At 38.2% G+C, this 24992-nt stretch overlaps 1 protein-coding gene across 3 annotated transcripts in view; it reads left to right on the top strand.

Moving 5' to 3' along the window:
- The window catches only part of LOC110442992 (tetratricopeptide repeat protein 17-like), a 56506-nt gene that overhangs the window by 8246 nt on the left and 23268 nt on the right, over positions 1-24992 (top strand). The window contains exons 7-19 of one of the 3 annotated variants that reach the window (XM_021486912.1): positions 1309-1448; positions 2124-2290; positions 2735-2871; positions 4614-4718; positions 7005-7123; positions 8830-9025; positions 9938-10015; positions 11446-11670; positions 12016-12291; positions 12704-12854; positions 13332-13403; positions 14147-14244; positions 24571-24672. In XM_021486912.1, coding sequence (XP_021342587.1) covers positions 1309-1448; positions 2124-2290; positions 2735-2871; positions 4614-4718; positions 7005-7123; positions 8830-9025; positions 9938-10015; positions 11446-11670; positions 12016-12291; positions 12704-12854; positions 13332-13403; positions 14147-14244; positions 24571-24672 — 1866 coding nt within the window. The remainder of the gene's footprint in view (positions 1-1308; positions 1449-2123; positions 2291-2734; positions 2872-4613; positions 4719-7004; positions 7124-8829; positions 9026-9937; positions 10016-11445; positions 11671-12015; positions 12292-12703; positions 12855-13331; positions 13404-14146; positions 14245-24570; positions 24673-24992) is intronic. The other 2 variants (XM_021486914.1, XM_021486913.1) reach the window with 2 other exon arrangements.

The following is a 24992-nucleotide window of genomic DNA, read 5'->3' as shown; positions in this document are numbered from 1 at the left end:
CCCAAAACTATATATACAATTGTTGGGCATAAAGAGACAAATGCAGTCATGATATTAGAATTGACCCCAGGGTTTGCCCCACCCTTGCAGACTTAACCCCTGGGTCATAACTTTGAAACGGTTGAAATCCCCACCCCAAAACTATATATACAAATGCTGGGCAAAAAGAGACAAATGCAGTCATGATATTAGAATTGATCCTGGGGTCTGGCCACAACCGTAGGGACCTAGTTTCTGCGTCACAGCTTGGAAACAGTTGAGATCCCCACCCCATAACCATACATAAAATTGCTGGGCATGAAAAATTGAATACAGATATATATGCTACAAGGATTGGCCTTGGGGTCTGGCATATTCCCTTGGATCTCATTTGGAGAATATTCTGCTATGATTGCTTAGATATCAAGGTGAGCGATACAGGCCCTATGGGCCTCTTGTTATATTGAAAATTTCCCATTAAGTATATATATATGTGCTGTTCATACAAAGCATTAAATGTCCTCTATGTAGTTTCCACATAGATTTACAAATTTATTAGCTCACCTGCCCGAAGGGCAAGTGAGAATATGCCATGGTGCGGCGTCCGTCGTCTGTCCGTCCGTCGTCCGTCCATCCGGCGTCAGTCTTTTACTTTAAACAAACTTCTTTTCGGTAATCAAAAGGCCTAGGATGATGATATTTGGCCAGTAGCATGCTGGAATCAAGGGCTACCAAGTATGTTAAAATGAATGACCTTGACCCACTTTCAAGGTCACTGGGGTCAGATGTCTTAAAATCTTCAAACCCCTTCTTCTCAATAACCAAAAGGCCCAGGGTACTGAAATTGGGCCTGTAGCATGCTGGGATGAAGGACTACCAAGTTTGTTTAAATAAATGACCTTGACCCACTTTCAACCTAATGTCCTTGTTCGACATTCAAGGTCACAGGCGTCATATGTTTAAATCTTTTAATAGGTTCTTATGAATCAAACCCTGATATTCTGCCTGTAGTTGTATTTTAGCTCACGTTTTAGATTACAAGTGTGAGATTAATACCAGGTGAGCAATTCAGGCCCATTGGGCCTCTTGTTGTGAAATAGAAGCACATTTCTGTTTAACAGAAATACACTTACCTGGTAGAATAGTATAATTACAAAACAATTGTACATTTAGTAAAGTTGTAGACAAAATACTTTTATATATTACTTAAGGTTACTATAGTTTGGTAGTTGCTTTAAGTGAACTTTGACCTTTACTGTTCATGTTCTAGGTACGAGCGGAGTACAGTAAGTGAAATTTGAAATTTGACCTTGACTATTTGTGTTACAGGTACTAGCAGAGTACAATAAGTCTGTGATTTGCTTTGAAAATACTCTTAAGATCCAGCCTGACTTTGAAGCAGCAGCCAAACGCAAACACGCTGTTCACTGCCATGCTAAACTGGAAAACGCTCTAGAAGCTCAGCACAGGTAAATCTTCTGTTAAACAGGTGATGAACTGGAAGATTCTGGACCTTTGTAACAGGAAGTAATTGGTACTGGACATGTCCTTGAGTTAATCTGAACATTTTGTTTCTGAAATCTATCTTTATTTACCCTTTATCTGCAGTAAAGGATTGTGTCCAAACCATAATTTACATGTTACATCTAAATTTGTAATAAAATTTCATAGATGTGTGTATCCTGGTGCGACAAAGTGACTGTTATGAACTCTCTCAAGATAGAAAATAATAGATCATCAGGAGAAACAAGGAGGGGTATTTACCTCAGTGGATATTAGCTTTGGAGGGGTATTTACCTCATTGGATATTAGCTTTGGAGGGGTATTTACCTCAGTGGATATTAGCTTTGGAGGGGTATTTACCTCATTGGATATTAGCTTTTGAGGGGTGTTTACCTCAGTGGATATAACTTTTGGAGGGGTATTTACCTCATTGGGTATTTGCTTTGGAGGGGTATTTACCTCAGTGGATATTAGCTTTGAAGGGGTATTTACCTCGATGGATATTAGATTTTTATTTTCATGTCATCTTTTTCCCTAAATAGATAAAAATGATTTAATACTAGAAATCAGAAGAAAGTTCTTAGAAAGAATATTGTCTACAGTTTGAAGCATTTTTTCAAGGTTTTCATTTTATTTTACAGATCACTTCAGAGGACACTGAATGACCTAAAGGACTATCAGAAGAAACATGATTTCTGGCAGAATCAGAATGAGAAACTTATATCAGAACAGGTGTCAAATGATGTCAAACTACTTCAGCACAAAGCATTTGAAAATTTCAAAATACAAGACTCTACCATAGATATAGGTATGGCATGGTATAAATAAATTTGCTGTGAGATTTAGACATATTTTTTTTCGTAATTCCCCAAAAAAATCCCCAAATCTTAAAACAGTTGGTAAAACACTTCAACAAGCTACTAATTTATCCAAACTTATAAAGAAGATTCTGTGAGTGTCCATTATTTCTCTTCTTATTTATAGAAATTGCTTTTCTCCAAGAATCCGGAACATGCTTTCTATCCCATATTTTATTCAACATCAAGAAGATAAAATACTTGAAATTGAGTGTACCTGATGTTGGAGAGCAACATACTATAGTTCATTATGAAAGAAATCCTGATGGACAGAAGGAGACGGTTGCTTGGCGGAGCAGTTATATTTTTATTTTTACCCAATAAAAGAGGGAGCAGCAATTTTTCCAGAAATGATGGCTATATATATATTGTCATTGGTTTTATCTATTGTGTAGGTGAATACTGTCGGATGGTGGACCGAGAGGGCAAACAGGTTCTCATGTGTACCTGGGGGAAAAAAGCCTCTATTGTAGAATACTATGAGATACAGGAGGAAATTGTGGATGCCACCTCTCCAAAGGACAGCAGGCAGGTGAGGATAACTAAACAGAGCTAACTCCTTGACACAGCACCTAAAAATGCTTTTCTCACCTAGTGATCACAAAAAATGCAGACATAAACGCAATGTTTTTGAAAGTAAAACAGAATAAGGTCATGTGTCCAGTTTATAAGTTTACAGTGACAATGTTACACAGAATAAAGGTCAAGTGTCCAGTTTATAAGTTTACAGTGACAATGTTACACAGAATAAGGTCATGTGTCCAGTTTATAAGTTTACTGTGACAGTGTTACACAGAATAAAGGTCATGTGTCAAGTTTATAAGTTTACAGTGACAATGTTACACAGAATAAAAGTCATGTGTCCAGTTTATAAGTTTACTGTGGCAGTGTTACACAGAATAAAGGTCATGTGTCCAGTTTATAAGCTTACTGTGGCAGTGTTACACAGAATAAAGCTCATGTGTCCAGTTTATAAGTTTACTGTGGCAGGGTTACACAGAATAAAGGTCATGTGTCCAGTTTATAAGTTTACTGTTACAATGTTACACAGAATAAAGGTCATGTGTCCATTTTATAAGTTTACTGTGACAATGTTACACAGAATAAAGGTCATGTGTCCAGTTTATAAGTTTACTGTGGCAGTGTTACACAGAATAAAGGTCATGTGTCCATTTTATAAGTTTATTGTTGCAGTGTTACACAGAATATAGGTCATGTGTCCATTTTATAAGTTTACTGTGGCAGTGTTACACAGAATAAAGGCCATGTGTCCAGTTTATAAGTTTACTGTGACAATGTTACACAGAATAAAGGTCGTGTGTCCAGTTTATAAGTTTACAGTGACGATGTTACACAGAATAAAGGCCATGTGTCCAGTTTATAAGTTTACTGTGTCAGTGTTACACAGAATAAAGGTCATGTGTCCAGTTTATAAGGTTACTGTGGCAGTGTTACACAGAATAAGGTCATGTGTCCATTTTATAAGTTTTCTGTGACAATGTTACACAGAATAAAGGCCATGTGTCCAGTTTATAAGTTTACTGTGGCAGTGTTACACAGAATAAAGGTGATGTGTCCATTTTATAAGTTTATTGTTGCAGTGTTACACAGATTATAGGTCATGTGTCCATTTTATAAGTTTCCTGTGGCAGTGTTACACAGAATAAAGGTCATGTGTCCAGTTTATAAGGTTACTGTGGCAGTGTTACACAGAATAAAGGTCATGTGTCCAGTTTATAAGTTTACAGTGACAATGTTACACAGAATAAAGGTCATGTGTCCAGTTTATAAGTTTACTGTGACAGTGTTACACAGAATAAAGGTCATGTGTCCAGTTTATAAGTTTACTGTGACAGTGTTACACAGAATAAAGGTCATGTGTCCAGTTTATAAGTTTACTGTGACAGTGTTACACAGAATAAAGGTCATGTGTCCAGTTTATAAGTTTACTGTGACAGTGTTACACAGAATAAAGGTCATGTGTCCAGTTTATAAGTTTACTGTGACAGTGTTACACAGAATAAAGGTCATGTGTCCAGTTTATAAGTTTACTGTGACAGTGTTACACAGAATAAAATACAGTATAGAAAATGAACAGTGTATCTGGAAAAGAATTGACATAAAATTCTAACTTAAAATAAATCTCATTTAAATAAATAGTATCAATTTTACAAGTTTATTATCAAATATAATTTTTGCTCTATATTAACCATGACAGCTCAATAGGTATCACTCACCACTAACAACACCTAACAGCGTGTATTAACGTTACAGCCCACTAATACACGGGACGAGAGACCACAAACCACCGACTACTCTAAACCTGTACGCGACCCCCTCTTCACCAAGGACGGACGCAGCAAAGAGGCTACTGTTAAAGTAGGTACACAACTGGCTGCAAAATAAATGATAATAATAATAATACTAATAATTCGAGGTTCTTATATACTGCTTTTTCACAACCTATACGAAGGTCGTCTCAAATCGGTTCACAAATTATTATCCGTGGTTATAGGGCCTTTGCAACCAGTCAATATCTTTCTCAACCACCTGGGGAGCATACAGCCGGAGCTGCCATTTCGGCACTAACATCTAGCATTCAACAATTCTAGCGCTGCCCAATCACATACTCATTTACAGCTGAGTAGACTAGAACAAGCGGAGTAAAGTATCTTGCTTAAAGATACAACACAGTAACGTGACATGACTCGAACCCGTAACCCTTCGGTCACGAGCCCGGCGTTGTACCACTAGACTACTTGCCTTCAAAATGTGGTTATTTAATTTTTAGGAAAATGTGTGTAGTGGTGGGGTGGAGGGAGAGAAAATAAATATGCTTAATTGGTTCATTTAAAAATGACTATTCCTAAAATATCTAGAAAATGCTTAAGGATGTACACCTCTGAGAAGTCAAAAATCTCCTGTATTAAACTTTTTTTCTTATATGGATTTTTGGAAAAAGGAGTAAATGGCATAGTAGAAAATGCAAAAAACGACATATGTCCGTGTGCTCGTTTTTGTGCTATGATCGGTCAAAGATACCAATTTACCACAACATGTGATTTTAGGTGATTTTTTGGGTTTTGACCACTTGCAGAACAAATTCATGCAATTTCTTCCAAGTGTGTTATCAGATATGTATAAATGTTCGTAGAATTGTTGAAAATATTATTTTCTTTTAAACTATGGAAGTTAAATTTCTTAATCTTATTGTTTTAACTCAAAAAGCTGATTTTAGTTACCCCTACCCCCTATTTTTTAATGAAAAAATACTCATTTTTCACCATTTTTTTTACAGATTAAACGCTTGATATAAAAAGTTCTGGTATTTAACTTTTTTTAATATTTAATGAATTAAATGAAAACGTGTTTCTCTTTCTAAAACATCTACAAAAATGGGGGGTCAGTGTGCTTCTTTTTTTGTCCCATTATCATTTGTGTTATTTTTAACGTTTTCGGGGTCATAAATCAAAAGTGCTTCAGTTACACTCAATACGTAAAAAAAATATCAATAATGTATAATTTTCCATTTTGTTGCATATTATTTTTATCATATTGAACATTATAAAGTTGTACAGCAAAAATGAACCTGCTACAATTAAAAATGGCGACACAATGACAATTTAAGTGATCAATCTAGTGCCAAAAAAGGTGAAATTTTGGCCTTTTTTGAAGCACAAGATTTACACAATATTACACATTTTCAAAATGACCGCCGAATTGGTAATTTTTTTAAATTCTTGTAAAAAAAGTTCTACAAACAACAGGCATATATTTTTTTGACATATTTTTCCAATGCGTGTTTGCTAATAAACTTGATCATAAGTTGTTAAATATTACAAAAACTCATTACACCAGATCAAAACGAGACTTGAACGTGATTGAAACCTCAGAAGAGTACATCCTTAAAGCATAGTGTCTGTATATGGGCAGTGTTAACAGTGGGTTGTACTCATATGTTCTGCTCAATTTGTATATCGGCGAAGAATGTGATTATAGCTGAGGTTCTATTTGTTTCTAAATGACTTGATACATCCAAGTTGAGGTTGCCGATACTGCATGAGGTTGCTCATGCAGTATCGGCTATTTGACACTTTTACAAGATGTTGCTGGCACATGTATACATACATATTTACAACAGTATGTAGAAGCAAAAAAATGGGGCTTTTTTCATTGACGTGGATTTTAACAAAAGCAGCAAAGATTTTTTGTCAATGGTCTCTCCAAAATTTAGTCAGTCCCCTCCCCAAAATCTTTGCAAGCACTTTGCCCTGCGCTCTGAAGGTGTGCATTTTTGCTCTTTCGTTATTAATTTCACTATTTTGCAAAATCTAATCTGCACAGAATCCTCCAACGTTTTTAATCCAAATTTTGTGAAATCCTAACATATGTAATCACCACACTCAGACGGTGTACAAATGTGATCATTATCTTTATCCTGTCTTTCCATGGGAGCTGTCCCTTTTTGTAAATTTTTGTTCATAAATGAATTAATATCTGAAACACCCCTACTTAACGTCTTGTCAGATATCGTGGAAACTTCATATATTGGTACCTTTGGTGTGCAGCTTGTCTTATATACATTTTATGTAAGTCAAATATATGTGTTTAGAAAAGTGTGACTGTCAGTGTTGGTTACTAGAAGTATAACTTGACTAATTTTAGATGCCCCTGCTGGATGATGACTGGCCGGGTAAAGAGGAGTGTGACACCCATGTACAGAAAGTCCCCGACCCCCACAACCTTTCCATGATCTACCTTTCACCGGAAAACAAGGGCTTTGAGTAAGTATCTCATAAACCAGGGCTGCAAATCAGTTTTCGTTGAAAAACATGGCTTTGAGGAAGTTTTCCTTGATAGCGAGGGTTTTAAGTATTTCCTCTCCAGGAAATCACAGTTTTCAATTTCCTGTAACACAACTTAAAGGGAATTATATATACAATGTAGGGAAGTGTTTAAACTTAAATATTCCAGGAAAAAATAAGTTTTAACAGACATAGAAGTAACTGCGTCAGTAGGTATATATATTTTGTACAAAGTAATGTAATTTTTAGCTCATCTGCCCAAAGGGCAAGTGAGCTTATGTCATGGTGCTCCGTCCGTCCGTCATCCATCGTTTTCCATCAACTTTTCCTTTAAACAACTTCTTCTAAAGAATGGACAGGCCTAGATTCATGATATTTGGCTGAAAGCTTCATTGATAGCACCCTGACAAAGTTTGAGAATTAAAATTACCTTGACCTATACTTTCAAGGTCACAGTGGTCAAATATGTCAAACGCTTCAAAAGTCTTCTTCTGAAGAACTAAAAGGTATAGAATCTTCATATTTGGGTGGTTGCTTCCTGGGATAGAATCTGACAAAGTTTAAGAATGAGAATGATCTTGACCTACATTCAAGGTCACAGGAGTCAAATATGTGAAATGCTTTAAACAACTTCTTCTGAAGAACTGAAAGGTATAGAATCTTAATATTTGGCTGGTGGCTTTCTGGCATAAAGCCAGACAAAGTTTGAGAATGAAAATGACCTTGACCTACTTTCAAGGTTTCATGGTTCAAATGTGTCAAACCCTTCAAACGACTTCTGATGATGATCTGAATGGTTCAAAATATTCATATTTGGCTGGTTGCTTCCTGGTATAGTGCCAGACCTACTTTCAAGGTTTCATGGTTCAAATGTGTCAAACCCTTCAAACGACTTCTGATGATGATCTGAATGGTTCAGAATATTCATATTTGGCTGGTGGCTTCCTGGTATAGTGCCAGACAAAGTTTGAGAATGAAAATGACCTTGACGTACCTACAAGGTCACAGCGGTCAAATATATTGAACACTTCAAACGACTTCTTCTGAAGAGCTGAAAGGAATAGAATCTTTATATTTGGCTGGTTGCTTTATGGGGTAAAGCCAGACAAAGTTTGAGAATAAAAATGACCTTGACATACTTTCAAGGTTTCGGGGTCAAATGTGTCAAACACTTCAAACAACTTCTGATGATGAACTGAAAGGTTCTGAATCTTCATATTTGGCTGGTTGCTTCCTGGTATAGAGCCAGACAAAGTTTGAGAATGATATGACCTTGACATACCTACAAGGTCACAGCGGTCAAATATGTCAAACTATTAAACGACCTCTTCTGAGTAATCTTAGAGTATAAATTTATAATATTTAGCTGGTAGCTTCCTGGGATGGAGCCAACAAAGTTTATGAGTGAAATATTTGATGTACAGGATAACATTTAATGAGAATATTTCGCTATGACTGCATAAATATTCAGGTGAGCGATACAGGCTCTCTGGGTCTCTTGTTGGGACTGAACGTTAATCTTATTGCCAATGGGATTCAAGCTTATTTTTTTCTTCTCAATTTTATTACAATATGCAGATAATACCCAATCAAAGGGCTATGCTCCAGGCCCCATTCATGCATAAGATTTAATTGTATTTTTCAAGTCATATTGAATGATAAAAAGTACTATTTCTGTGTTATAGGATTAAGGCACTGTTGACAGAGGCTCAGAACTTGACTCCAGGCGATGAGCACCCACTTCCTTGGTACCCCCCAGTGTGTGTCCCATTGGAGGAGATCCCAGAGGGCAGTGCTAAGAGTTATGACCACATCAAATCTGTCAGTCGAGAGGAGCGTACGAGGATGCCACTAAAAATGTCTGACAAATCTATCAGACAGGTGAGGACAGATATCAATTCATGATCAAGCAATGTTAGAGATCTTAATAATAATAATAATGATTTGAGGTTCTTATATACCGCTTTATCACAACCTAGTTCGTAGGTCGTCTTAAAGTGGTTCACAAATTATTATCCGTGGTTATAGGGCCTTTGCAGCTAGCCAGTACATTTCTCAACTCCCTGGGGAACATACAGCCGGAGCTGCCATTTCGGCGCTAACAGCTAGTATTCAACAATTATAGCACTGCCCAACCACATACATATTTACAGCTGAGTAGACTGGAACAAGCGGAGTAAAGTATCTTGCTCAAGGATACAACACATTGCTGTGCTGTGGCGCAGACCCGCAACCCTTCGGTCACAAGCCCGGCGTCCTACCACTGGACTACCGTGCCTCCTAAATTATACTGTCTGTTATCAAGTTATTTGTTCACATGTTACCAAGTTTTTATCTAAATTTCATAAAACTTAAAACATATCCCTGATAGCAATCCCTCAAAACTTGTAGAAGGTCACTGTTGAAGGTCAAGGTCATAAGCTCCCCTGTTTTTGCGTGCCCGTCTATCAACATTTGGCTTGTCCCAAGGTTCCTGACTAAAATTTTCTACAAAATTTTGTAAAACTTCACAACATTTTTTAAGACAGTCCCTTTTCAAGACTAGATAAAGGTTAAGATCAGATGTTCAAGTTTAAGGTCACAACTACAGATTTGTTTATGGTAATGGGAAAATTGGCATATCGAGGCACCCCTTACTAAGTATTCAGTATAATTTCATTATAAGTTCACTTAATATTTCTGAACACTAAAGCCCATATGAATTGATGAAAAGGATCCGTGTGAATTTGTTTACATTAGACATTTTTTGTGTACTGTAGACATAGACTTGTAAAGTGTGTTGGTATGTTACAGACCCTGTTGAACCATGTGAATGGCGGTGTGGTAACAGAGGAGGAGGTGGGGCAGAGGATACTGACGGCACTCAAAAAGGTAGGTTGTTACTTCAACAGTAAATGTAGGGCAGAGAATACTGCGGCACTCAAAAAGGTAGGTTGTAACTTCCACAGTAAATGTAGGGCAGAGGATACTGACGGCACTCAAAAAGGAAGGTTGTTACTTCAACAGTAAATGTAGGGCAGAAGATACTGACGGCACTCAAAAAGGTAGGTTGTTCCTTCAACAGTAAATGTAGGGCAGAGGATACTGCGGCACTCAAAAAGGTAGGTTGTAACTTCCACAGTAAATGTAGGGCAGAGGATACTGACACCACTCAAAAAGGTAGGTTGTTCCTTCAACAGTAAATGTAGGGCAGAGGATACTGCGGCACTCAAAAAGGTAGGTTGTAACTTCAGCAGTAAATGTAGGGCAGAGGATACTGACGCCACTCAAAAAGGTAGGTTGTTACTTCAACAGTAAATGTAGGGCAGAGGATACTGACACCACTCAAAAAGGTAGGTTGTTACTTCAACAATAAATGTAGGGCAGAGAATACTGACGGTACTCAAAAAGGTAGGTTGTTACTTCAACAGTAAATGTAGGGCAGAGGATACTGATGGCACTCAAAATGGTAGGTTGTTACTTCAAAGGGGAATGAAGGGCAGAGGATAGTGACAGCACTCAAAAAGGTAGGTTGTTACTTCAACAGTTAATGTAGGGCAGAGGATACTGACGGCACTCAAAAAGGTAGGTTGCTACTTCAACAGTAAATGTAGGGCAGAGGATACTGACGGCACTCAAAATGGTAGGTTGTTACTTCAACAGTAAATGTAGGGCAGAGGATACTGACTGCACTCAAAAGGTAGGTTGTTACTTCAAAGGGGATTGAATGTAGGGCAGATGATACTGACGGCACTCAAAAAGGTAGGTTGTTAAATTACTTTAAAGGGGAATGTAGGGCAGAGGATACTGACGGCACTCAAAAAGGTAGGTTGTTACTTCAAAGGGGAATGTTGGCATCATTTCTTTCCAGACATTTTCCTTAAGTTTTCTTATTTAGGTCATAAGAAAAACAGTAATTATATAATTCTTCAATTGATTATGTACATATTTTTTCATAATGCCCATATAGATATGTTGGCAGTGTTTCGACAATTACAATACTTGTTTATAAAGTACGGTTAATAAAAAAAAAAAAAAAAAAAAAAAAAATCTTGAAATATTTTGCTCTTCATTTAGTCAAGTAGAAACAAGTTTTAGTTTATATCCTCAACAATTTTACTTAGTCTAGGTCATCAGACCTTGTACAGGATTCCTCTAGCAGCCAAAAACACCCCATGACTGCATAATTAATAAGTAGCAACAAAACGGTGGGTATACATATGTGACAGAGAGTAGCCAGGAGACCCTGTTAAACCATGTGAATGGCCGTGTGGTAACAGAAGAGGTTATTGAAACTATCAGTGGATCTTTGTTTGTTTCAGAGTGTTGGTCCCAAATGGATGTTGTATAACTTGGCAGGGATGTACTGGCGCATCATAGGGAACAATTACCATGGTATTGAGTGTATCCGTCGCTCACTGGTCCATGTCCCTGACAAATACAAGGATGTTCCCCTTGTCAACCTTGCGAATATCCTTTATCGCTGGGGTCGCTATCACGACGCTGTCAAGGTCATGAGGGACGCTCTCAATATCAGCGACATTGAAGTAGGTCATGGTCACTGAAAAACAGACTTTTCGACTCTTTAAATTTACAGTTAAAGTAGATAACTTTTTAATTTGTTCAAGTAGATAACTTTTTAATTAGTTAAAGAATATTACAGGTATATAACTGAATAATAGAAATTTTGAAACTGTTATGATACTGCTTAAGCAGTGAAGATTCATTATCACAGTTCAGCAAAAACTATTTCAAAATTATATTGGATGATAGAGGATGCAAGTATTTAAATTATGATGCTATGACTATTGTTTTTCCTTCAAAGAAGCAAAGCAAATATGAACTGAGCAAGAATGCAGGTGATTTTTTTTTTTACACATTTTTGTTCTCAGCCTTCATCCCATTTCTTCTTCGGCAATGTGTTATGGGCGGCCAAGAATTATACTGGAGCGGTCAAGCACTACCAGATCTCATTGGAGATCCAGCCAGATAATCCGGAGGTAGTCAGTACCTTACGGGCCATAAAGTGTTTCCAGCGATACCACCAGGCCACACAGTCTGCAGCTCCACAGGAAACCGCACCACCCGTCCCAACAGCCAACTGTCAGCCTCGGCTAGCTCCCCTTGGAAAAGGAAAAGAAACAGAGAGCAGGGTTATTTGTAAAAGGGTAAGTGACAAGCATATATCAACACATAATGTTTTGTATGTCATTGTGGAGAAACGATCACCTTTTTACTTATTTATTAGAAAATTCTGAGCCAACTGAGATTTTGTAGAAAGCTTCAATTAACAAATACAACCGAAGATTATGAATGTCATTACCTCTTGGCCACCTATTCCCACCTCCACCCCCTTCACACAGACACACATTCCTTCTAGGAAGGGGATGAAGTTTACTTTTTGACATAAGGAAATAAATCTTTTTCGTAGAGTACTGATGTGTATCATAAGCAGAAAATATTTAAAACCTGGTAAATCATGAAAAATTTAGACTCTGAACAACCTCTCGAGTATAAAAGATGAAACAAGCAAAATTTACAACAAAAGTAAAATTCTTTATACCTGTTTGACTGTCTCAGGAGAACGGTGAGGAGAAGTGTGTGATTGAGACTCGGAGTCGCAGTAAGTCCGGCGAGTGTAATGGTCATTGTACTCAGACCTGTACGGTCACTCCCATCAAACTGGACAGCTGTGCAGGGGACATCCATCCTGGAGGGGAACTCCCTGCCTGTAAGTGCTGATACAGACAAATGAGTGAGCTCCTCCTACATCTAATACAGAGGAACATATCAGCTCCTACATCTCCAACACTCTAGTTAATATGATATGTAAACTTTATTTCTTTTACAACAATCATGAGACAAGTTATATTTATCGCTCTTGTTGGCCCGGATGTTAGCGTGCGGGGAGGCAGGTGACCCCATTCCTTTTCACATCCAATTGGGGAATCGAATTCCAGCCATTTTGGTGACAGGCAAGTGTGCTATCCGCTGTGCCACCCGACCACCCTATCTTCTAGTTAGACAATGTGATAGAGAAATAGTTTCAGGGGACTATTTGATAGTTTTTGTAAATGTTATTTTTTTAATCTTGGGGACTGAACATTATGTATTCAGTATAAAATCAACTACTTTCCTGAATTAAAAAATTGAAAATAAATCTATGATTGTGGTTAACATTTGTTGGATTGATGTGTTTCCTTATCAGTGAGTGGAGACGGGGCACAATGTCCATCTGCCAAAAATCAGGCTTCCAACGGTGGACCAGAGGAACCTACATGTGAGTAAGCTATCATTGCGAGCTGGAAAAGGGATAAAACAATACTATTTGAAATTGAAAAAATATTCTGTTGTGAAGAAGAACTTTTGCAAGATAAAAGTCCACATTGAATTGTAATTATACTGTAATAGGTTGAACAAGTTGGTTTAAGGACTAATGATTGTTATGTAGCTTTAGTCTAAAAACTTTTCCATTGAACAACTACTTCTCAAGAACCACAAGGCCTTAAAGAATCAAATTTGAAAGGAGGAACCCGAGGTGAAGTGGAAGGCCTCTTTTGGGGGTCAACAGGGGAAGAAATGTGTCAAATTTGTGTTCCAAGAGGAACAAATGGTAAAAGGCATATGACCAAATCAATCCGGAATAACGTCTATTGAATTTGATCTTTTTTTGTGTGGCCTGCAACCCGAGGGAACATATAGGTATTACTTTGGCGGCGTCTGCGGCGTCTGCGATAAGTTGATTCGGTCGGTCAAGTTCGCATTTCAGAAGTTTACATGCATTTTTGGTGTTGTTATGCCCCTTTTATTGCCAAATAATGGTAATGTGTAGTAAATGCAAGAACTTTTTTTTTTAATTAATTCCTTTCAAATTTTGTATGGTAATGCTACAAGCAATAATGTTCAACATATATTACGGGTTTTTCTGTCGAGTTTTCTTACTAAAAGCGCTGAACAGGCGTCACATCCACTCCTGTGGAATTCCTGTTTTAATCTGACTGTGATTGACTCTATATGTTACAGTTGGTAGTGACTTCAGCACAAAGTTAGATGAGGTCAGTGAGTACTATCTGACCAAAGGTGTTTGTCAGGGCGAGGAGTGCAGCCAGCTCCGTGTCCAGGTAGGTCAGGGGAGATAATTCTTCTCTATCTCAGCAGTTTGTGTATAATGCATATATATGTTTAGTGGTATATATAATGGTAACAGCATGGGTGATGGCTTATGAATATTAGTGCTGTGTGTCAACATCATCAAAAGGGAGATAACTCTAGAGCTGTAGGGAAGAAAAGTCTTGACTTATATCAGGGTTACAGAAAGGGATATAAGAATATTAATGTTTTATCAAAATTGACACCAGGGCTACATTCGCGTTACCGGTTGAAACGGTACGTGTGGCGCAGAAATTTTCCACGATAAACGAACACACTTGGACCGTTCTATAAGCAGAGCTAAAAATCCACAGTTTCGGAGAATAATAAACAATGTATCAAGAATATTATGCCCTTCTCTCACGCGTCCACTAAATTACATAACGTATCTTAAAAAATACATGTGGCTTGACATTGTTTTAGAAAGAAATAACGCAAACTAGCAATATTCAGCAGTTTAGTTTCGGCCAGGTACGTCTGGACCCCTCAATCTACACGTACCAAATTTTCCTGAGGTCAGCCTCGGTCCAAATCTGTACCTGTCGTTTTCTTTACAGGTTCAACCGGTTCAACCGGTAACGCGAATGTACCCTAAGTAAGCAAGTCCTACCTTTCAGAATAAGGGGGAATAACTCTTAGCTATCTTTATGCAGTGTTTTATAGTAAGGTCAATAGGAAGTAGACTACTCTCAATTACCAAAACATCTAGTGTTAGACATAGGGATAAGATATTTAATAATTTATATTTGACCTAGGGATAAGATATTTAACAATTTATATTTGACCTAGGGATGTTATTTGTCTCTTTAGCCTGGAATGTGGAAACACTGATATATTTAATATTTTAAATATTTTGTGACATTGTTTGGTGATGAAAAGATTTAAGGATACCAAAATCTTGAAGTAATATTCCATAATGTCCTATTTTTTAATGTGTAAGAACAAATAGTTTCAATAGTCAAAACAAATTAAAGGGAAAACCAAACAATAAAGTACAGAGACATTTCTGTTAAAAACTCGTAAATGTTTTTCAAATCAGTGTCTCTGCACAACAGGCTTTTTTCTGTACTGTATGTACAATATGAGAACAACGTTTGCACAGTATTTATAGATGGTATATTGGCAGTGTATTACGTAATACAGTATATCTACATTAAATTTATATGGTAACAATACAGAATATTTCACAGTGAATTGAGTATATATACAACTAGACTAGACCTGATTTTCTATTCTGCATGTTTTGCATGTGTAATGAGGGGACAGTACTGTGAAGACTAAGATAGTTATCAGACCTTTGAATCAAAATAAACGATGGTGATAGTTATAAGTTTAATGAATGATGATTAGATATTGCCTTTCACAAGCCTTATCAAAAATTAGGTTATACATGTATGTGATAATCTCTAAAAAATCATCACTGATTGGCACATTTTTTTAAATGTTAATTTTTGATTGTTCAAAACATTAATGACAGTTTGAAGGCTAATTGACAATTTTTTTGTCAAAAATGATAAATAATACCGCATATACAAATGATTTGCCTGTCAAATGCAGGTTTAAGGAATGACGAAGATTTTGTATTGATTTGTTGGTTATGTTGTATCATAAAGTTAAAAAAAATGTACTGTAAGCATTAATTTGAAAAAACTTGTTCACAAATTATGCAATTAATGTACCTGCTGTTTTTAGCCCACTATCACCAGTTGATGGTGGGACCTTGCTTTTCATCTGTGGTTCTGTGTCCATCTCAGTCGGTCCTTAACAACTATTGTGACAGCCATTTCTCAGACACCTATTGGTGAAACCTGTTATGTACAATCCCTTTGGTCCATAGTGTGCATGGTCAAATTTGAGATAGATCAGAAAAACAAAATTAGCACCGTCTTGGACTTTGCATGTCAAGATTTTTGGCACAGTTAGGGAAGTTATCAGTTTCTGTGGGAGTAGAAAAATAAATGGCGACCAGGCCACCCTGCAATTTGTATGGATATTAAATGGATTTTTTTTAGCGCTATATCTCAGAAAGTACAAAGAGATAATGAAACTTGGTATGCACAGTCCCCTTTGGCCTAAGTTATGCAACAAGAGCAATGCAAGCCCTTCATAAATAATAAAAGAGCCTGATTTGTGTGATCCTCTTGGTACAATGTGTCAGCACGCACATGTGCTTGTTCAAGAAGAGAACAGAGGAATGAAGAAAAAAGAACCTACATACACTATTAACATACGATAATCTTCAGATGGTGGACGTCAAGATCCCTCGGGGATCTCTTGGTTAGGTATATACAGCATAACCAGTAGTAAATCTTTGTTATTCCTTAAGTCAGATGGTGTTGAACAGTTACGTTTTATGTAGAAAATATAGTATTTTACCTTAATATGTGAAGAAACAAAATAGTATGGTTGTAAGATTATATCAGTGTTGACAATATATATCTGCTCATGACTGTTTACCTATCCAGTACTTTTGTTTACCTGTGAGATATTGTCTTGACAGTGTGATAATCCATAACGGATCATTGTTGTCAAGTTTGCTGCTACATGTTTCTCAAGTGAGTGGCGACCAAATTATGTTAGTTTTCCCGTGCAGATTGGTTTGTTTTTTTATGTTTTGATTTTTTAACATTAAAGCCTATCCTAGTTGAAAACTAAAGCACTTTATGTTTAGTTTGATGCTTAATGTGGTAAATTAGCATAGATTGTAGGAACTCTACTCGCAAGGATGAAGTAGCTTTAAAAAATAACTTCCTGAATGACAGTTTCTGTTCCTAATTGTTGTGGAGTTTGGAGGAGGCTTCGTTTAAAGATGTATGTTACCTTACTAAAATATACGTCTAATTTCCAAGAGAGTTCCCACAAGGAAACCTGTAAGATATCTTTTACAAATGAATAGTTGAACTTGGTTTGTCCAAAGCATCTTGAGAAGTTGTCTTCCAAAATAAAAATAAAAGGAATGCTGCCTTTGTTGTAGATAATATAAAGTAATGTTAATTTTGTTTTGTACACAAACAGTAACTGAAAATAATGACTAATGTTTCAGACTGAAGTTGGTATACCATACTTGGTAAATCTTGAAATGAGAAATCATGGTGTCCATTTAAAATTTTACAAGATTAAGTATCATGTAATAGAACCAAACATTTGAAAGACAACTGAGTTTTAGAAATTGTCCATGACATTGATGACACTTTCAAAAGGTACACAGAAATCGATGACACTTTCAAAAGGTACACATAAATTGATGACACTTTCAAAAGGTACACGAGAATTGATGACCCTTTTGAAAAGTACACAAGAATGGATAAAGTTTTTTGTAAGGTACACAAGAGCATATGCATCGGGCCGCACTCAGGTGATTTTGAATTGTGAATTAGTTATGCTAAATAAAATTGTTGAGGGAGAAAACTCTAATATAGGTGATAGGTATATGTTTGTGTTTAAGGTAACATATGTCTTTTAATCATTGTTCAGAACTGTACACATTATTAAGAAAATCAAATAAAATCTTACTTTAATTAATGACTTTTTCTGATGAAGTATAAGTTAAGTACTTCTACCTAATAGTTAAAGAGAAATGTAGATGATCATCTTATAATGTGTCTTTTTAGGTCACCTGAGCTTTGCTCAAGTGACCTATTCCAATCACTTTCCGCCCGTCGTCGTCCGTCGTCCGTCGTGCGTAAACTTTTACATAATGAACTTCTTCTCAAGAACCAGTGGATGAAATTTTTTCAAACTTGGTCAGAATCATCCTTGGTAGACGAGGATACCAAATTGTAAAATTGGGATTCCTACCCCAACCCTAGGGGCCAGGGCAGGGCCCAAAAGGGAAAATTGACCAATATTTCAAAAATCTTCTTCCCCAGACTCAGAGTCCTATACTACAGTCATTTTCTCTGCATGGATGGAAAGATCATCAGGGGCTTTATTAAAATTGTAAATTTCAGGACCCCCGAGCTATCCGTTCTCCCTTGGGGAGGGGGTAAAGTTTACTATAGTTTATATAGGGAAACAACACTTTTGGGTATATTTTGACAATTTTCTGTTGGAAATTATTTTTACTTGGTCAGAATCATCCTTGGAGGAGGAAGATGGTTTTAAATTGTAAAATTGGGATTCCTACCCCAACCCTAGGGGCCAGGGCGGGGCCCAAAAGGGAAAATTAACCAATATTTCAAAAATCTTCTTCTCCAGACTCAGAGGTATTACAGTCATTTTCTCTGCATGGATGGAAAGATCATCAGGGGCTTTATTTAAATTGTAAATTTCAGGACCCCCGAGCTATCCGTTCTCCCTTGGGGAGGGGGTAAAGTTTACTATAGTTTATATAGGGAAATAACACTTTTGGGTATATATTTTATCCATTTTCAGCAGAAAATTACTCAAACTTAGTCAGAATCATCTTTGGTGAATGAGAGTATTACTTTGGAAAATTAGGATTCCTGCCCCATCCCCAGGGGCTAGGGCGGGGCCCCAAAGGGAACATTTACAAATATTTTAAAATACTTATCCATTGATGACATGACAAGTATTGTATTTCACTTAGTTTACATGCTGATTTCCACATCACATCTAAACAATAAAATAAAGCTACCAGTACCTATGGTATAACTCAGGTGACCGCTAAGGCCCTTGGGCCTCTTGTTTAACTCTTTCATACTTATTTTGGGCAAGAAATATTCAAGATTGTATTCACTAGTATTGGGGCAGAAATAATTTTGCTTTTGGTTTTTGTTCTGTGTTATTAATATTTTTCTTGCGAAATTACATTTGGTGCGAACTGATTATTGATTTATCTCTACTAATTCACAAATACTTGAGTTTGTTGTTAACTGCGTATGGTAGTGACACATGTATCCACTAGTTACACTATCACTGCCTATCTACTACACATTGTAACCAGTCATTATAGACATGCCGATATGTAACCACGATAGGGGATAACTGTCTCCACCTCCAAGAATTACGTTATTGGAATACTACAGATTTTCTAAACTTTTACTCTTGTAAAAATCTAATTATTGCCGCGTGCAAAATTGTTATCAGTTATATATGATTCTTTCAAAAGTTGGGAGGCGATAGCCACAAGGTTTCTACCCTGATCTTCAGATGAAATGAACGCATTTCTAATCTGGATGGTAGTCAATATACATGCTAGCTATGTTTCTGTCAAGAATTTAGTGAGGATAGCAAGCAGGTCAGAGTTTGTTTCCTGAATGGTAAAATTTTGCAAGGTCTGTTTAAAAAACTGGTTTTAATCAAAATAAAAACCAGACACATTTGCTCGCGTCTGTACAAAATGAAGGTCAGTCAAGGTTATTTTAGGGTGATGTACATGTGCTGGACCCTGTGTGTATCAGTCAAGGTCATTCCAGAGTGACAGTAGATGCTATGTAAATGATGACACAACAGTGCTGTTTAGTTGAAATATATCTATAAAAACTGGTCTGTGTAACAAATGAAAGTTGAAGGTATATGTCCCTGTGTAGGTCAGTGTTATTCCAACCATTGAGACAGTACAGCCCCCATTGTAGCAAAGTCAATGTTATTCACTGTGTTTTGGTGGTACAGGACACTGGTTTGATGATGCAGGACACTGTTTGTTGGTACAAAGCACTGTTTTGTTGGTACAAGGCAATGTTTTGTTGGTACATGGCACTGGTTGGTTGGTATATGATGTACAGGGCACTGTTTTGGTGGTACACAGCACTGTTTTGGTGGTACAAAGCACTGTTTTGGTGGTACAAAGCACTGTTTTGGTGGTACAGAGTGATGGTACAGAGCACTGTTTTGGTGGTACAGAGCACTGTTTTGGTGGTACAAAGCACTGTTTTGGTGGTACAAAGCCCTGTTTTGGTGGTACAAAGCACTGTTTTGGTGGTACAAAGCACTGTTTTGGTGGTACAAAGCACTGTTTTGGTGGTACAGAGCACTGTTTTGGTGGTACAGAGTACATTTTGATGGTACAGAGCACTGTTTTGGTGGTACAGTGCACTGTTTTGGTGGTACAGAGCACTGTTTTGGTGGTACAGAGTACATTTTGATGGAACAGAGCACTGTTTTGGTGGTACAAAGCACTGTTTTGGTGTTACAAAGCACTGTTTTGGTGGTACAGAGTGATGGTACAGAGCACTGTTTTGGTGGTACAGAGCACTGTTTTGATGGAACAGAGCACTGTTTTGATGGAACAGAGCACTGTTTTGGTGGTACAGAGCACTGTTATGGTGGTACAGAGCACTGTTTTGGTGGTACAGAGCACTGTTTTGGTGGTACAGAGCACTGTTTTGGTGGTACAGAGCACTGTTTTGGTGGTACAGAGCACTGTTTTGATGGTACAGAGCACTGTTTTGATGGTACAGAGCACTGTTTTGGTGGTACAGAACACTGTTTTGATGGTACAGAGCACTGTTTTGGTGGAACAGAGCACTGTTTTGGCAGTACAGAACACTGTTTTGGTGGTACAGTGCTTGAGCACTGTTTTGGTAGTACAGAACACTGTTTTGGTGGTACAGAGCACTGTTTTGATGGTACAGAGCACTGTTTTGGTGGAACAGAGCACTGTTTTGGCAGTACAGAGCACTGTTTTGGTGGTACAGAGCACTGTTTTGATGGTACAGCGCACTGTTTTGATGGTACAGAGCACTGTTTTGGTGGAACAAGGCACTGTTTCCGTGAAACAAGGCACTACTTGTGTGGTACATGGCAGTGTTTTGGTGGTACAGGGCACTGACCTTTTACTTTTGAAAAAAAAGTTTGTCAGGGGCAAATCTTCTATACTACCGGGTATTTCTCACCGAGTAACCAGATTTGGTGTTCAATGACATCTTGGGATGAAAGAGTGCAGAGTGCAAGAATTATGTCACTGTGACTTGACCTCTTACCTTTACATTTGAAAACGTTTGTCCGGGGCATATCTTCTATACTATTTCACCTGGAATAAAATGTAACCAGATTATGTGTTCAAGGACATCTTAAGATGGCAAGTGCAAGAACTAGGTCACTATAACTTCACTGTAAGCTATGCTCTGAACAGTAGTTACATCCTGACATAAGTATACTGTTTGTTAGATATAGAAATCATTACCGGTGGGGGACTAGGGATTGCCTTGCAATACTTTGCCTTGCTTTCCCAGTCACCGACCTGCAGGGCTGTGCTGTAATGGTACATGGTACTTTGTGTATTAGTACAGTGATAGGTAACTGGGGTCTGAGCGCAGGGCTGTGTTGTAGTGGTACAGGGTACTTTGTGTATGAGTACAGTGATAGGTAACTGGGGTCTGACAGCAAGGCTGTGTTGTAGTGGTACATGGTACTTTGTGTCTTAGTACAGGGATAGGTAATTGGGGTCTGACCGCAGGGCTGTGTTGTAGTGGTAAGGGTACTCTGTGTATTAGTACATTGACAGCAGGGCTGTGTTGTAGTGGCACAGGGTACTTTGTGTATCAGTACAGTGATAGGTAACTGGGGTCTGAGAGCAGGGCTGTGTTGTTGTGGTACAGGGTACAGTGTGTTTTAATACAGTGATAGGTAACTAGGGTCTGACAGCAGGGCTGTGTTGTAGAAGTACAGGGTACTCTGTGTATTAGTACAGTTACATCAGGGCTGTGTTGTAGTGGTAAGGGTACTCTGTGTATTAGTACATTGACAGCAGGGCTGTGTTGTAGTGGTACGGGTACTTTGTGTATTAGTACAGTGATAGGTAACTGGGGTCTGACCGCAGGGCTGTGTTGTAGTGGTAAGGGTACTCTGTGTATTAGTACAGTGATAGGTAACTTGGGTCAGACATCAGGGCTGTGTTGTAGTGGTACAGGGTACTCTGTGTATTAGTACAGTGACATCAGGGCTGTGTTGTAATGGTACAGGATAATCTGTGTATTAGTACAGTGACAGCAGGGCTGTGTTGTAGTGGTACGGGTACTTTTTGTATTAGAACAGTGATAGGTAACTTGGGTCAGACATCAGGGCTGTGTTGTAGTGGTACAGGATAATCTGTGTATTAGTACAGTGATAGCAGGGCTGTGTTGTAATGGTACAGGATACTCTGTGTATTAGTACAGTGACAGCAGGGCTGTGTTGTAGTGGTACAGGGTACTTTGTGTATTAGTACAGTGATATGTTACTGAGGTCTGACATCAGGGCTGTGTTGTAGTGGTACAGGGTACTCTGTGTATTAGTACAGTGACATCAGGGCTGTGTTGTAGTGGTACAGGGTACTTTGTGTATTAGTACAGTGATATGTTACTGAGGTCTGACAGCAGGGCTGTGTTGTAATGGTACAGGGTACTCTGTGTATTAGTACAGTGACATCAGGGCTGTGTTGTAATGGTACAGTGTACTTTGTGTATTAGTACAGTGATATGTTACTGAAGTCTGACATCAGGGCTGTGTTGTAGTGGTACAGGTACTCTGTGTATTAGTACAGTGACAGCAGGGCTGTGTTGTAGTGGTACAGGTTACTTTGTGTATTAGTACAGTGATATGTTACTGAGGTCTGACATCAGGGCTGTGTTGTAGTGGTACAGGGTACTCTGTGTATTAGTACAGTGACATCAGGGCTGTGTTGTAGTGGTACAGGGTACTTTGTGTATTAGTACAGTGATATGTTACTGAGGTCTGACAGCAGGGCTGTGTTGTAATGGTACAGGGTACTCTGTGTATTAGTACAGTGACATCAGGGCTGTGTTGTAATGGTACAGAGTACTTTGTGTATTAGTACAGTGATATGTTACTGAAGTCTGACATCAGGGCTGTGTTGTAGTGGTACAGGTACTCTGTGTATTAGTACAGTGACAGCAGGGCTGTGTTGTAGTGGTACAGGGTACTTTGTGTATTAGTACAGTGATATGTTACTGAGGTCTGACATCAGGGCTGTGTTGTAGTGGTACAGGGTACTCTGTGTATTAGTACAGTGACATCAGGGCTGTGTTGTAGTGGTACAGGGTACTTTGTGTATTAGTACAGTGATATGTTACTGAGGTCTGACAGCAGGGCTGTGTTGTAATGGTACAGGGTACTCTGTGTATTAGTACAGTGACATAAGGGCTGTGTTGTAATGGTACAGTGTACTTTGTGTATTAGTACAGTGATATGTTACTGAAGTCTGACATCAGGGCTGTGTTGTAGTGGTACAGGGTACTCTGTGTATTAGTACAGTTACAGCAGGGCTGTGTTGTAGTGGTACGGGTACTTTTTGTATTAGAATAATGATAGGTAACTTGGGTCAGACATCAGGGCTGTGTTGTAGTGGTACAGGATAATCTGTGTATTAGTACAGTGACAGCAGGGCTGTGTTGTAGTGGTACGGGGACTTTTTGTATTAGAATAATGATAGGTAACTTGGGTCAGACATCAGGGCTGTGTTGTAGTGGTACAGGGTACTCTGTGTATTAGTACAGTGACATAAGGGCTGTGTTGTAATAGGGCTGTGTTGTAATGGTACAGGATAATCTGTGTATTAGTACAGCGACAGCAGGGCTGTGTTGTAGTGGTACGGGTACTTTTTGTATTAGAATAATGATAGGTAACTTGGGTCAGACATCAGGGCTGTGTTGTAGTGGTACAGGGTACTCCGTGTATTAGTACAGTGACATCAGGGCTGTGTTGTAATGGTACAGGAGAATCTGTGTATTAGTACAGTGACAGCAGGGCTGTGTTGTAATGGTACAGGGTACTCTGGGTATTAGTACAGTGACAGCAGGGCTGTGTTGTAATGGTACAGGGTACTCTGTGTATTAGTACAGTGGCATCAGGGCTGTGTTGTAGTGGTACAGGGTACTTTGTGTATGAGTACAGTGATAGGTAACTGGGGTCTGACAGCAGGCCTGTGTTGTAGTGGTACAGGGTACTTTGTGTATTAGTACAGTGATAGGTAACTTGGGTCTGACATCAGGGCTGTGTTGTAGTGGCACAGGGTACTCTGTGACATCAGGGCTGTGTTGTAGTGGTACAGGGTACTCTGTGTATTAGTACAGTGACAGCAGGGCTGTGTTGTAGTGGTACAGGCTACTCTGTGTATTAGTAAAGTGACAGCAGGGCTGTGTTGTAGTGGTACAGGCTACTCTGTGTATTAGTAAAGTGACAGCAGGGCTGTGTTGTAGTGGTACAGGGTACTCCGTGTATTAGTACAGTGACATCAGGGCTGTGTTGTAGTGGTACAGGATACTTTGTGTATTGGTACAGTGATAGGTAACTGGGGTCTGACAGCAGGGCTGTGTTGAAGTGGTACAGGGTACTCTGTGTATTAGTACAGTGATAGGTAACTGACACACTATATAGCAGGGACATGTTTCTTGCAGTGTATGTTACCCATGAAGACTCATTCCGGTTTGATCGCTCACGTTGTCTCGCCACCAAAACTTTTCATTCGCCCTGTCTCACTGCATAGAACACAGTGCATGGTAATGATATTTCAATTATTCAGTTTTCTCCTCCTCTCTGTAACTTATCTTATGCGTTTTGAGTGTTTTCACAAATGCTTTTTTTCTTGGTTGAATTTCCTGATATTTTTTTTGTTTTTTTTGTTTTTTGTTATATTTTGTGTTTTTGTGAATAGATTAGAAATTTAATTCATTCGTAAAAGTGTTCTGTTTCATGTTGATTAATTATTTTTTCAAAAGAAATAGCTTTTCCAGATTGCAAATGCTCTTTCTCTGCTGCAGAAAATTTCAAATGCATGCCTTATAATTATGTTTCATTTTAACCTTCTACTTTCTTCAAA

This window comes from Mizuhopecten yessoensis, unplaced genomic scaffold, assembly GCF_002113885.1.
Source record: "Mizuhopecten yessoensis strain PY_sf001 unplaced genomic scaffold, ASM211388v2 scaffold716319, whole genome shotgun sequence".
In the NCBI taxonomy this organism is placed as follows: domain Eukaryota; kingdom Metazoa; phylum Mollusca; class Bivalvia; order Pectinida; family Pectinidae; genus Mizuhopecten; species Mizuhopecten yessoensis.
Note: the sequence above shows the minus strand (reverse complement) of the source record. Positions and strands in the feature narration are given on the sequence as shown.